The sequence below is a fragment of the Babylonia areolata genome, chromosome 13 (assembly GCF_041734735.1).
Source record: "Babylonia areolata isolate BAREFJ2019XMU chromosome 13, ASM4173473v1, whole genome shotgun sequence".
In the NCBI taxonomy this organism is placed as follows: domain Eukaryota; kingdom Metazoa; phylum Mollusca; class Gastropoda; order Neogastropoda; family Buccinidae; genus Babylonia; species Babylonia areolata.
The window spans coordinates 31,700,984-31,714,375 of NC_134888.1; the positions used below are offsets into that span (position 1 = coordinate 31,700,984).

The following is a 13,392-nucleotide window of genomic DNA, read 5'->3' on the forward strand; positions in this document are numbered from 1 at the left end:
AGGTGAAATTGATGTAATTTGTACATGTTACATATAATGCCCAAATACAGTAAATTGCTGTTCTTGGTTAGTTGGAAAAAGAAAGTATGCTCTGTCAAAATGTTTACATATAAACTTATCATCCAGTCATAGGGAAGAGCGAGAGAGAAATAGGGGAAAAAACCAGGAAAACAAAAACAAATCCAAACCATTGTTTTTCTCATTTTATTTTGGGAAGTTTGGCATTAAACATTAACGTTACACACATAGCATGTACATGCAGCTGAGATCTAAAGCTTTTATGATCAGAGATATAGCAAAGGTAACAACAAAAATACCATATTTTTCGGGCTACAAGGCACTTCAGATTATAAGATGCACTTCCAGATTAAAAAAGAAATGAATCAACCACCCTGTTTTATCTGCACAAAACATTCTGTGGACTGCTGGGGCATTAAATTCATTAAAATGCACCTAAAGACCTATTTAATGTCAAGCTGTCAGCTCACAGTGAATGAATTCAAGTCAGCTCTGCCTTATGTTCAGAGGATCTCGCTCAAAATATTTTGCTCAATGTCTCAACTATCAACTTATTTTCCAGCTTTTCAATAGTTTTTTGTCTGCTTGTTTCTTGTTGCCTAGGGTTTAAATTCTTCTTCATGTGAACAACATTTTGAGTTTCTCATTGAAGTTGGCATTGTATTGTTCCTGTAAGAAAAGTACATGTGACATTGTGTTTTGTCAACTATTAGTTTTCAGAATTTATAAACGAATTATGTAGAAGTGATCAATGTAGTGAAGTGTGTCGACATTGTTTAATACTGAAACTGAACCTGATTTTAGATGAGTACTGGTTTAGGACAGGTATGTGCAAATAACTGATTTTTGCTTTACACTGGTTATTCCACATCTGAAAGTAGACCTGGTCTGAATCTGAAAAAACAACATTGCCTTGTAGCCCGAAATAACGATAAATCGTAAAAGAAAAAATACTAAGGTTTGAGAAAAAAAGCAAGCAACATATTTTCACATAAAATGAGGAAAGAAAAGAAAGAAAACATTAGTATAAAACAATGAATTCACATTTATGTTAACAACATAGAGTACTGAATTTAGACAAGTGAATGAATTGGTCTATGGCATATAGATACACAGAGAGAGAGAGAGAGATCTGTTGCCAAGAAAAGATGTGTATGCTGAAAAGAAAGAAAAAAAAAGACAATCTGACTGCAGGGGAAAGTGACTGTTGACACATATCTCTTTCCCACTAAAATTAAAATAAAAGGAAAGAAAGAAGGTTTATGAAACAATGCAGACTTTAGCAAATAACATAGCACGACCTATGACACTGACATAAAATCTCTTTACAGTGATGTCAGATATGACACTAACATAAAATCTCTTTACAAACGGCATGCCAAATATAACACTGACATAAATCTCTTTACAGTGACATGCAAATCTGACAAAATCTCTGTAACACTGACATGCCAAAACACAAAACAATAGTTATAAACAATCAATGGACAACAGTTGTTGGGTGATCAGAAACTATGTAGCAGGTAAAAAATTAATTACTCATGCCAAAATAACAAGACATCACTGTGACACATCAGTTAACTTCTTCGGTAACCTATTTTTAAATTATTGATTGTGCAAATGGTGCATTCACAGTGTTTGCACTGGAATTGGATAATAAAAAAAACACCAAAAAAACTCAGCTGATAACAGATGAGATACTGGCAAAAGTTTTACATGAGTTTTTGAGAGACTTCTTTTTGTTCATTTATGCACTTTTTTTGTTCACTTATTTACTAGCAGTTCAAAGGGTAAAAAATGTTTTAAACTGACACAAACAATAAAAACTGAAATCAGCCAGTTTTTGTAGTTGTATTATGCACAATTTGAAAAGAAACGACATTGTAGGAATATAAACAAGCAACACATCTATACCACTATATTTCTCAACAAATTTTTAACAAGCCCACAGAACTTGTCAACAACAAAAGTTAAAAAGTCTTCACATCATCACCATACAGTTTATCACAGAAAGGAACATGGCTGTCTAAATGTTACGGAGTGTCACAATACAAAATACAAAACTGGGCTACTTAACAACTAAACAAGACACAATTTTTTGTCTCCAGCCTAACAGTGCACAGGCAAGTAAATTATTTACATTCTGTTTAAAATACTTTTGGTCTCATTCTAAACTTGTGTCTAATAAATGCAAAGACATACATGTATATATGAGTTAATGATACTTGTGCAGGTTTCACAGTAAAATGTTTGTAGCCAAGATCGGACACTTCCCCCCAAAGCAATGTATTGTTCATTTTCTCCTGCGCAAGCTCACACATTCACTTATGCACATGCACACACACGTGCATTTGCGAGTACACATAAAATGCACTCTTCTGTCTGTTTCCATTTTGTAAACAATGCACTCAAACTGTCTCAAGGTTAGTTTCACATGCATTCATATTCTTTTACAAAATTCAATGACAATGTATTGTTCTGTTTATATCCAGAGAGGTCAGACCCAGCAGGCTTACACACACACTCTCTTGGGTGGATATGCACACATTGGCGCGCGCGCACACACACACTCACTCACTCACACACACACACTCACTCAGACGTCCACACACTCACACACACACACATACTAATCAAAATATACACACACACTCATCACTCACACAAACATACTGATACAAATTTATTGATGCACACAGGCACACACACACAGCACTCACTCAAGGATACTCATACAAACTAACTCGTGCACGCACACGCGCAAACACACCAGCACACACTTTTATCCAGAAGGTCCAGGATCATCTTGGTCTGTCTCGTAGATAATACGAAGCCGAATAAGTCCAGACCTGGAAAAAAAACAGTAGCACCAATTTAAAACCAAAACAGAGGCTGATCAAAATCCAAAACCTGCACAAACAGGTACAGTCAAACCTATGAGGATGGTTGCAAGTAAGTCTTTTTCATTGATCACAACCTGTTGTTAAAGGATGGCAAACAATTTTTTTTTCCAAAGAAAAACATCCAGCTGTGATTGGCTGGATTTGATCAAATGGAGTTCTTTATCCTGAACACCAGAATACTTTCCAAAGCATGTCGCCACATTAAACTGCAGTGTGTGTGTGTGTGTGTGTGTGTGTGTGGACACTTCAATATCCTTTCTCTGTCCCCGTATCTCAAAAAGAACAGATGATCAACTCTTCCATGCTGTGTTTTTCTCAGCCCCCCCCGACTGCCACATCCGTTAATAAAATGGAACTTTCAGAGCCTTCTGTGACATCTATGTCTGTTGAATTCAATTAAGAGAGGTATTTCATCAAATGTTGTGCATATCTGTGAAGGTGGAGAACCTCTGACTGATGTTGATAACCTCAGGAAAGTTTCACAAAGTGATTTTCTTCCCTTTTCCAACTCACTGAGTCGTACAGTTTTCGCAAAATTATTTTCTCTCTTCAGAATTGAAACTTTTCAAAATGGCTACAACACAATGTTCTCAAACTTGCAGTCATTTAAAAGGTTTTAGGAAATTTTGAAGGATGCTGACAGTGGTGAAGAAAACTTGTTCAATAATTCAGACGATAATTCTGATAATTTTTTGTTGAAGAAGAGACAGAGGGTCACTGCTCCCTTTTTGTTTGTTTCAATGTTGAGTGCTTATGAGGTTGTGGAGATATTCACAAAATATTATATATGTAATAATTTCAATAATTAATAAATCACCCAGTGAGTCCTTTTGTTTTATTTCCATGTGAAAGAGGAACTTATTATGCATCAGTTGGCATAATTTCACGCATAAATTCAGACACAAAGAAAAGCTACAGTTGTTTAAGTGAACTTAGTACTGACAGATTTTTTCCTTGGCATATGGAATACAGCTGACATCAAAAATTGTCGGAGGACAAGGGGTTAATGGTCCTACTTCACTCTCTCTGTGAATGACATCTCTACTCTGTGTGAAAACTGCTAACTTGAATGCATTTTTGCTCCATTATTACCAGATACTCCACAAATATTGATTACTGGAGAATAGGTTGGCAAAAGTGCTTGCTATGTTTTGAAAATATCCAGTTCTCCATGGAGACATCGTGTTTTGCCTCCAGCCTGCATGCTATTTAGCTGCCCTTACTTTCAGTGTGTATTACTGCAATGGCTTTGTTTTTTCATGAACTTTCTGAACCATTTACACATACAGTGTAAATGATGTGAATATAACAACAGAACTCCCACTGAGGAAAAAAAAATCATAGAAATTCTAGGGAGGTCTGGAAAATTTTTGAAATTTACATTCAAAATGGTGGAACCTAATGCACATCGGAGTGCACTTTTATCACTTTACTGCCATTATCATACATGTACAGTTCACAGAGCACCTCCAATCTTACTTCTAAAGGGATGAAAAAGGCATTGATACATACCAGAACTTCTTAGTTTTCACATTCACAGCTTCAGTAGTGTCTCACAGTAACAATATTCCCAGTTACCACTCTAAGTGAAAAAGACTTATTCAGTTCAGTTGTTCTTGCAGCTGCCACTTGCGGAAATTTTGTTTTTCGATTATGTTTTTTCACTCTCGCTGAATCTCACTTTTACTTTTCACTGAAATCTGCGAATTTGCTGAAAAATAGGAGCCATGATAAGAGACGAAATTTTGTTTTTCGGTTACTTTTTTTCTCTCGCTGAATCTCACTTTTACTTTTCACTGAAATCTGCGAATTTGCTGAAAAATAGGAGCCATGATAAGAGACGAAATTTTGTTTTTCGGTTACTTTTTTTCTCTCGCTGAATCTCACTTTTACTTTTCACTGAAATCTGCGAATTTGCTGAAAAATAGGAGCCCTGATAAGCGATGAAATCTCACCTTCTGATGAATATCCAGACGACGGCACAGAGAAGCTCTTTGAGGACAATGATGGAGAGAAAGACGACGATGATCTGACATGTATCAAAGATGATGGCACGTATGTTTTCCAGCAACACCCCCAGCTGTTGGTCCGACAGATTTCGGTAAACAGATTCAGATCTGCGGAGAAGAAGAAAATGAAATCAGCTGTTGACACATATTATTTCAAAATTTCTTTCATTTGGAGTTTCTTAAATTACAACTTCATTCCATTAACTCTTTCACTGCCATAGGCAATGCAAGTTGATTAGACAGTTCACTGCCTCAGGTGACTTCAGTTGACATCAAATGGTCTTGTTAAATGGACCATTTTTCACATAGTAACAGTACAGTACAGTTTCAGTAGCTCAAGGAGGCGTCACTGCATTCGGACAAATCCATATACGCTACACCACATCTGCCAAGCAGATGCCTGACCAGCAGCGTAACCCAACGCGCTTAGTCAGGCCTTGAGAAAAAAAAAAAAAAGGTGAATAAATAATAGATACGCTTACATAAATAAATAAATAAACAGGTAAATAAATAAATAATAATTATGATATAAAAAAAAAGGTAGTAGTAACGGTAATAATAATAAAATAATAATAATAATAAATAAATAAACAACAAAAACATAAATAACATAGTAACAAAGTAACAAAATAACAAAAACATAAATAACATAGTAACAAAGCTGGGCAGCTGCAGCGAACTTTCCCTTGCGACGGGAAACTGACAAACATTCCCCCCTTGAGTGTTTTTGAGGTGAACAAGTCCACTGTATTGTGTTGACAAGAACTGAGTCATGTTACTGACAGCCGCTGAGTCTAAAATATTTGTCGCTGGGGAGAGCTTTTCACACAGAGACCTGGCAGCAAAAGAGTTAAGATGATGGATTCCTCTATTTCCTGGCTTTTTACATCTACTATGCCCCAGTCCTCAGCAGTGTGTGTGGAGGTTGGGGAGAGGTGGGCATTTGTTTTTCTTTGTTTGTAATATCTTTAGCACATCTGTTGATGTAATTTCAAATTTCTTATTGTCCTAAACATTCACGGTGGTAACATAATCTCCAAGTTCATTATCTTGAACACTCACAATAATTATATCTGCCTGTAGTATTCTCACTGTTCATTATATGTCTATGAGTTGACACTTAAAGTCTGAACTGCACTGTTCTCTCTAACACAGCCTCTACAGGAAGTTTACCCTTGGCAATACTGTTAATTCTTTTCCTTTTTAGTTAGTTTTGGGGGAGTGATGTTTGGGAAAAATGAAGACCTGATCCTGACTGAAGAACTGAGATCCCTCTCTTTTTCAGAACTTGGGAAGCACTTAGACCCCTGTCTTTTGTAGAACTTGGGAAGCACTTTGTCCCCTACCTTTTGTTGAACTTGGGAAGCACTTTGACCCCTACCTTTTGTAGAACTTGGGAAGCACTTTGACCCCTACCTTTTGTAGAACTTGGGAAGCACTTTGACCCCTACCTTTTGTAGAACTTGGGAAGCACTTTGACCCCTACCTTTTGTAGAACTTGGGAAGCACTTAGACCCCTACCTTTTGTAGAACTTGGGAAGCACTTTGTCCCCTACCTTTTGTTGAACTTGGGAAGCACTTTGACCCCTACCTTTTGTAGAACTTGGGAAGCACTTAGACCCCTACCTTTTGTTGAACTTGGGAAGCACTTTGTCCCCTACCTTTTGTTGAACTTTGGAAGCACTTTGTCCCCTACCTTTTGTTGAACTTTGGAAGCACTTTGACCCCTACCTTTTGTTGAACTTTGGAAGCACTTTGACCCCTACCTTTTGTTGAACTTTGGAAGCACTTTGTCCCCCACCTTTTGTTGAACTTTGGAAGCACTTTGTCCCCTACCTTTTGTTGAACTTTGGAAGCACTTTGTCCCCTACCTTTTGTTGAACTTTGGAAGCACACTTTGGAAGCACTTTGTCCCCTACCTTTTGTAGAACTTGGGAAGCACAGGCTGAAACTGGCAGGCAGGGGAGATGACTCCATGCGCAGTGTCCTGCCCATTGTCTCCTGTCGCATCCTGGGAACAGTTTCCAGCCAGGCCCAGGGACTGCAGGTAATGGCAGTACGACTCGCTGTGCACACGCTGCATGCGGCGCAGCTGTTGCTGATACACCTGACACGCAACCAATCCATTGACAGTCAGCCAATCACTTAACAATCCATCAGTCATTTGACAATCAGTCACTCAACAGTCGGTCGATCATTTGCCAGTCAACTCATAATTCAACAATAGACGATCATTCAACTAGACTACTTGGCAACAATCAGTTGATCATTCAATAAATGGTCAATCATTCAACACTAGCTCATTCAACAATCAGTCTGATAATTCAACAATATGTCGAATATTCAACAATGGATTAATAATTCAACAATTAGTTAATCATAGCTTAACCTGAGTTTTTTTCCCAAAATCTTAATCATTGTTAACCACTGAAATAAAAAAAAAATTGTGAAAGGTGAAAGCGCTACATGTATACCCACAACAACACAAAACACTGACATCACCCACATAACGAATCCTTCAGATTCAACACTGTCCATTTCAGATCTATGAAGTTTTCCCCCACTCTGGACCTCTCTGGATTCTGCTAATGTCCTTTCCTTTGACAACTTTCTGCAGCCTTTCAGATGAAATAATAAACAGGTGTACTGTATACAGCATGTGCTTAGCGCACATTAAAGATCCACAGTGTCTAAAGGGTAGTCTGGCAAAATTCTGAAGAAAAATCCACTCTAATACATGTGTGCGTGCTTGTGACTGATGCTTGAATGAATGACTCATGAAATAAGTGATGAGCAACTGGAGATAGCTCTCAGTTTGCTCTACCGACGGGCGCAATAGCCGAGTGGTTAAAGCATTAGACTGTCAATCTGAGGGTCCTGGGTTTGAATCACGGTGGCGGCGCCTGGTGGGTAAAGGGTGGAGATTTTTACGATCTCCCAGGTCAACATATGTGCAGACCTGCTAGTGCCTGAACCCCCTTCGTGTGTATATACAAGCAGAACATCAAATACGCACGTTAAAGATCCTGTAATCCATGTCAGTGTTCGGTGGGTTATGGAAACAAGAACATACCCAGCATGCACACCCCCAAAAACGGAGTATGGCTGCCTACATGGCGGGGTAAAAACGGTCATACACGTAAAAGCCCACTCGTGTGCATACGAGTGAACGCAGAAGAAGAAGAAGAAGAAGAGTTTGCTCTAAACAGGTAAGTAGCCGCAAATTTCTCAGTGTTTGTGAGTTTGGGCATGGTCTTAAGAGACTGGTCTCTGACCAAATTTAGGTGCTATATAAGTATCAGTAATAATAAACCCTCCTGCATTATCTGAGCTATAAACACTGTTCATCATACACCCCTAAGTTCTATTCTCCCCCTCTCCCTTTTCCAACACAAACTTTTTTTCCTTTCACAACTTTCTGCCACCCTAAGCATTATCTAAGCTGTATACACTTTATACACCCCTATGTCTACCTCCTCCCAACACAAAATTACAGTCCTTTCAGAACTTTCTGCAACCTTCAGCATTATTTAAGTTTATACACAGTTCATTACACACCCTTTCATTATATTTTCCCCCCAAACACAAATGTCCTTTCTTTCAAAATACTTCCAAACCTTCCTATGTTAACTGAGGTCTATGTAGTACTGATTATAACCACTCGTTTCTGTTCTTCTCTCAAAAGCCCCAAGGAAATAGGGAATTATATCATCATTGGGAAAACGTTTCCTTTCAAAACATTCTGTAACTTTCCCATTTTATTTGAGTCCCCACATACCATTCATTAAACAGTCCTGAATTCTGCACATTTTGAGGTTTTTGCAAGTTGAATTTTTATGTTAAGTTTTAAAGATAATATTTACAGAATTGGAATGGAAAACCTTCATACGTACAATCCAAAATTTACATAAATTTATGCAATATACTAGAAATTCTGAGCATTATAAAGACAGTATTGCTTTGACTGCCTCATCTATTTAACTTTCTTGCAGTTTTTATGTGCCTGTCTTGATTTTATATGTGTTTTTACACTGCAGGTGTTTCAGATCATACAGTATTCTGTTCTGTGTCATGGGCAGGGGTTGCATATTTTTGTAACACTGCAGCTGTTGTCCCTGGGCCCACTAAAGTGTGTATCTTATTCTTAATACCGAAACAAAACCAATTTTTGTAATTCTCAGGCTATTTATTATGAATGTCATCTTAAATCATCATGATTACTACAATCATTGTGTAAACATTGACTGATTGAATGATTGGACAAGTTTTTTTGTTTTGTTTTGTGATTGTTGATGTTGTTGTTGATTGTTACAGATTTGTTTTGCCTTGTTTAGTCTTCTTTTTTTTTGTTTTGTTTTGTTTTATCTTTCTCCCTGTAGTGGAGGATGCTACTGTTCGTTTTATATTGTTTGTTTCATACTTTTCTCTGTATTGTATACATGTTTTTGGAAAAAATTTTTTTAAAGTTATTAATTTTTTTTTTTTTTTTAATTCTGAAAAGTTTGTGGCTGGCGTCTCCCAGGGCCGCAGAGCATGCTTGTCTTAATAATGAAATAAAGTAAAATAAAGGGATTTTTTTGGTTTTCGCAAATTGACAAAATGCCAATACAGAAATCCATAAAATCTGTAAAAATACTCCCTGCCATGGTGTCCCCGGCCTCTGTCATTGATGTAGTTGATGTGTCTTCTTCCTAAGTACTGACTATAGTGCCCTGTGTTTAATTTCTGTACACCGCCACCAAACTGATGTTGACTGTTTGAGCTCCGTGCCCCAGTGCTGAGGAGGTAGACTAGGTAGGGCACAACTGCCGAGTGGTTAAAGCATTGGACTTGCAATCTGAAGGTCCCGGGTTCGAATCCCGGTAATGACGCCTGGTGGGTAAAGGGTGGAGATTTTTCCGATCTTCCAGGTCAACATATGTGCAGACCTGTTAGTGCCTGAACCCCCTTCATGTGTATATGCACGCAGAAGATCAAATGTGCACGTAAAAGATCCTGTTATCCATGTCAGCGTTTGGTGCATTATGGAAACAAGAACATATCCAGCATACACGCCCAGCCTCCTGAAAACAGAGTATGGCTGCCTACATGGCAGGGGTAAATAAACAAAAATGTCGTTATCAGTATTACCTGGAAGGCGAAGTGGTGTCGCTGAATGTAGGTGGACATCCAAGTCTGGTATGCGGGGAAGTCCACTGTGTTGATGTGATGGGCGTGGGCCTGAAGGCGGCTGTTGATCAGCTGGCTGTGAAGGTCCAGGTAGTCCTCCTGAAGGGCAACAAAGGAACATCAATCCTAAGGTCAACAAGAACATCATTCATGATGGTCAACAAAGGATTATCAGTTATGATGGTTAACAAAGGATTATCAGTCATGATGGTCAACAAAGGATTATCAGTCATGATGGTTAACAAAGGAACATCAATCCTAAGGTCAACAAAGGATTATCAGTCATGATGGTCAACAAAGGATTATCAGTCATGATGGTTAACAAAGGAACATTAATCCTAAGGTCAACAAAGGAACATCATTCATGATGGTCAACAAAGGATTATCAGTCATGATGGTTAACAAAGGAACATCAATCCTAAGGTCAACAAAGGAACATCATTCATGATGGTCAACAAAGGATTATCAGTCATGATGGTTAACAAAGGAACATCAATCCTAAGGTCGACAAAGGAACATCAATCCTAAGGTCAACAAAGGAACATCAGTCATGATGGTTAACAAAGGATTATCAGTCATGATGATTAACAAAGGAACATCGATCCTAAGGTCAACAAAGGAACATCAATCCTAAGGTCAACAAAGGAACATCAGTCATGATGGTCAGCAAAGGGACATCAATGTGTACATGAATGCACACACAAAAAATATGCAACCATCCATTCACACACACTCATACATCTGTACACAACTGCACACATGTAACAGTACACACACACACACACACACACACACACAAACACACACACAAACACACACACACAAACACACTACACATACATGACTTACAGAGCCGTGATAAGAGCCCACTTTTGTGAAGACACCAACCAAACACACACACACAACCACACACACAGACACAGACACCGACACACACAGACACACACACACACACACACAGACACTATACACACCCTCCCACACACACACGACTCACAGAGCTGTGATAGAGGCCAGCCTTGTGGAGGGACTCCACAGTCAACATGGTGGATGACAGGTGCAGCAACCCTCGTAGCAGAACCCCCGCCACCACCACCACCACCGCTTTGGGGATGAACGTCGACGACATCACCTGTCACATCAGGAAGGAACGAGCTTGTTTAACGCAGGGCGTGTAAAAAAATTCTCACCTGGTGTTGCGCTTTCACAGCGTGTCCCCATACACAAACACACAGATAGAAACAGGAAACACACAAACTTCACAGAGACAGAAACAAGAACACACACACACACACACACACACACACACAGAGAAACAAGAAACATACACTGAGAAAGAAACAAGAAGAAACACACAAACACACAGAGATAGAAATAAAACAAAAGACCAGAACACACAGAAATAGAAACAACAAGAAAACAATCAAATGTCTGCACAGCAGACAACACACGCACACACACACACACACACACACACACACACACACACACAGCTACTGATTGAAAAAAAACAAAAAAACAAGAGAGGCAAGGCCTTCAAGACTCACTTGTGATACACTTAAAAAAATATAAAAAAATCCAAGCTGTTTATGTATTGAGTATAATTTCAAAATGTAATGTTTTAGATGAGAAAGATCAGTTTAAAGCAAATTAAGTCCCCTAGCATTAATTATAGAGTAATTTTCCTTTTTCACCCTCTGCACCAAAACGTTTGCAAAATAAATAAAACTTCCATGCTTAGCAAAAGAAGTTCCTGTTTGAACAAAAAATGATAATAATGACTGCTCTTGTTGTTGGGTCAGAATATCAGATCAAAGTGCCAAGTTTACAGAATACAAAAAATATAAACATAACAGTAAATGCAGTTTGCATATAATTAGGCTTCTTTTTTTTTTTTTTTGGTGCCCATCCCAGAGGTGCAATATTGTTTTAAACAAGATGACTGGAAAAAACTGAATTTTTCCTATTCTTATGCCTAATTTGGTGTCAACTGACAAAGTATTTGCAGAGAAAATGTCAATGTTAAAAGTTTACCACGGACACACAGACAGACACAAACACACACACACACACACAGACAACCGAACACCGGGTTAAAACATAGACTCACTTTGTTTACACAAGTGAGTCAAAAATCACAACAACGGCTGGGGTACATGAACAATCCTAGCAGAGCAAAGTTTTTGCTTCATATTATGAATTCTCATTCAGTCTGCACCGATTCCACAGACTTCTGTTTTCCTTTAGGTGCTGCAACTCTTATGTTTACTCAAATACACGAGTGGATTTTTACATGTATGTCTGTTTTCACCCCTGCCATGTAGGCAGCCATACTCCATGTTCAGGGGGGTTCCATAGACCTGAAAACATTTTCTGATGCCAAGGCTTCAAGGTCTGACCAGCGCTTTGGGTTTATATGCAGGTCAGGCATCTGCTGTGTTGATTTTACCTGGTGTTGTGTATTGACCTATGGATCAGTCCACACTCTCTTTGACACCTCTTTATTTTATTTCTTTATTTTTTATTTATTTTATTTTCATTATTATTATTATTATAATTATTCATTTATTTTTTATTAAAATTTTTTTAAATTTATATATTTATTTATTTCTTTATTTTATTTTATTTTTATTTTATTTTATTTTTTTAATTTTATTTTTCTCAAGGCCTGACAAAGCGCGTTGGGTTATGCTGCTGGTCAGGCATCTGCTTGGCAGAAGTGGTGTAGTGTATATGGATTTGTCCGAAGAGCCAATCAGAAAAACCGTAATATTCTGACGTCAGCGAACGTAGTACCAACATGGCCGTGCCTTTTCACTGTGTTTTGTGCATGTGCTTTGGATAAAAAAGACCGATTTCAATATAAGTCAACCAATAGCAAAACACGACACAAGTGTTTATGCACCGCTCAACCGGTGGCTAGGCATTATGTCATTTTTCTCTACCACCGGTAAAGTGGTGGTCAGGGCACTCTTTTTATATCTGCCGTGACACATTAAATACCAATTATTTGCAAATTTTGGCTCAGGAGCTCAGGCAGAAGGGTTAAAACTGCTCAGGAACTCAGGGCTCAAAGGGTTAAAACAAAAACAGGGTACAGTAAAAAATCCCACTGTTAGTGATGCTGTTTTCAACTTAGATACCATGAGTTAAAGTTTATTTCGAAGGCCTTCAAGACTGTAAAATATACTAATCAAACAACAAAACAATTGTTTAGTATTGTGAAACTTTGCCAGCACTAAAAAAAAAAAAAGTTCAAACAATTAAGATGATTTCGTTTACGATTCAGTGAA

At 38.1% G+C, this 13,392-nt stretch overlaps 1 protein-coding gene across 4 annotated transcripts in view; it reads right to left on the reverse strand.

Moving 5' to 3' along the window:
• Positions 1-190: 190 nt before the first annotated feature.
• Positions 191-13,392, reverse strand: part of LOC143289212 (uncharacterized) — a 220,034-nt gene continuing 206,832 nt past the window's right edge. For all 4 annotated transcript variants that reach the window (XM_076598159.1, XM_076598157.1, XM_076598158.1 and 1 more), the window contains 5 exons: positions 11,097-11,231; positions 10,061-10,198; positions 6,850-7,037; positions 4,877-5,038; positions 191-2,867 (listed from right to left, as the gene is read on the reverse strand). In XM_076598159.1, coding sequence (XP_076454274.1) covers positions 2,801-2,867; positions 4,877-5,038; positions 6,850-7,037; positions 10,061-10,198; positions 11,097-11,231 — 690 coding nt within the window. In that variant the 3' untranslated portion in view covers positions 191-2,800. The remainder of the gene's footprint in view (positions 2,868-4,876; positions 5,039-6,849; positions 7,038-10,060; positions 10,199-11,096; positions 11,232-13,392) is intronic.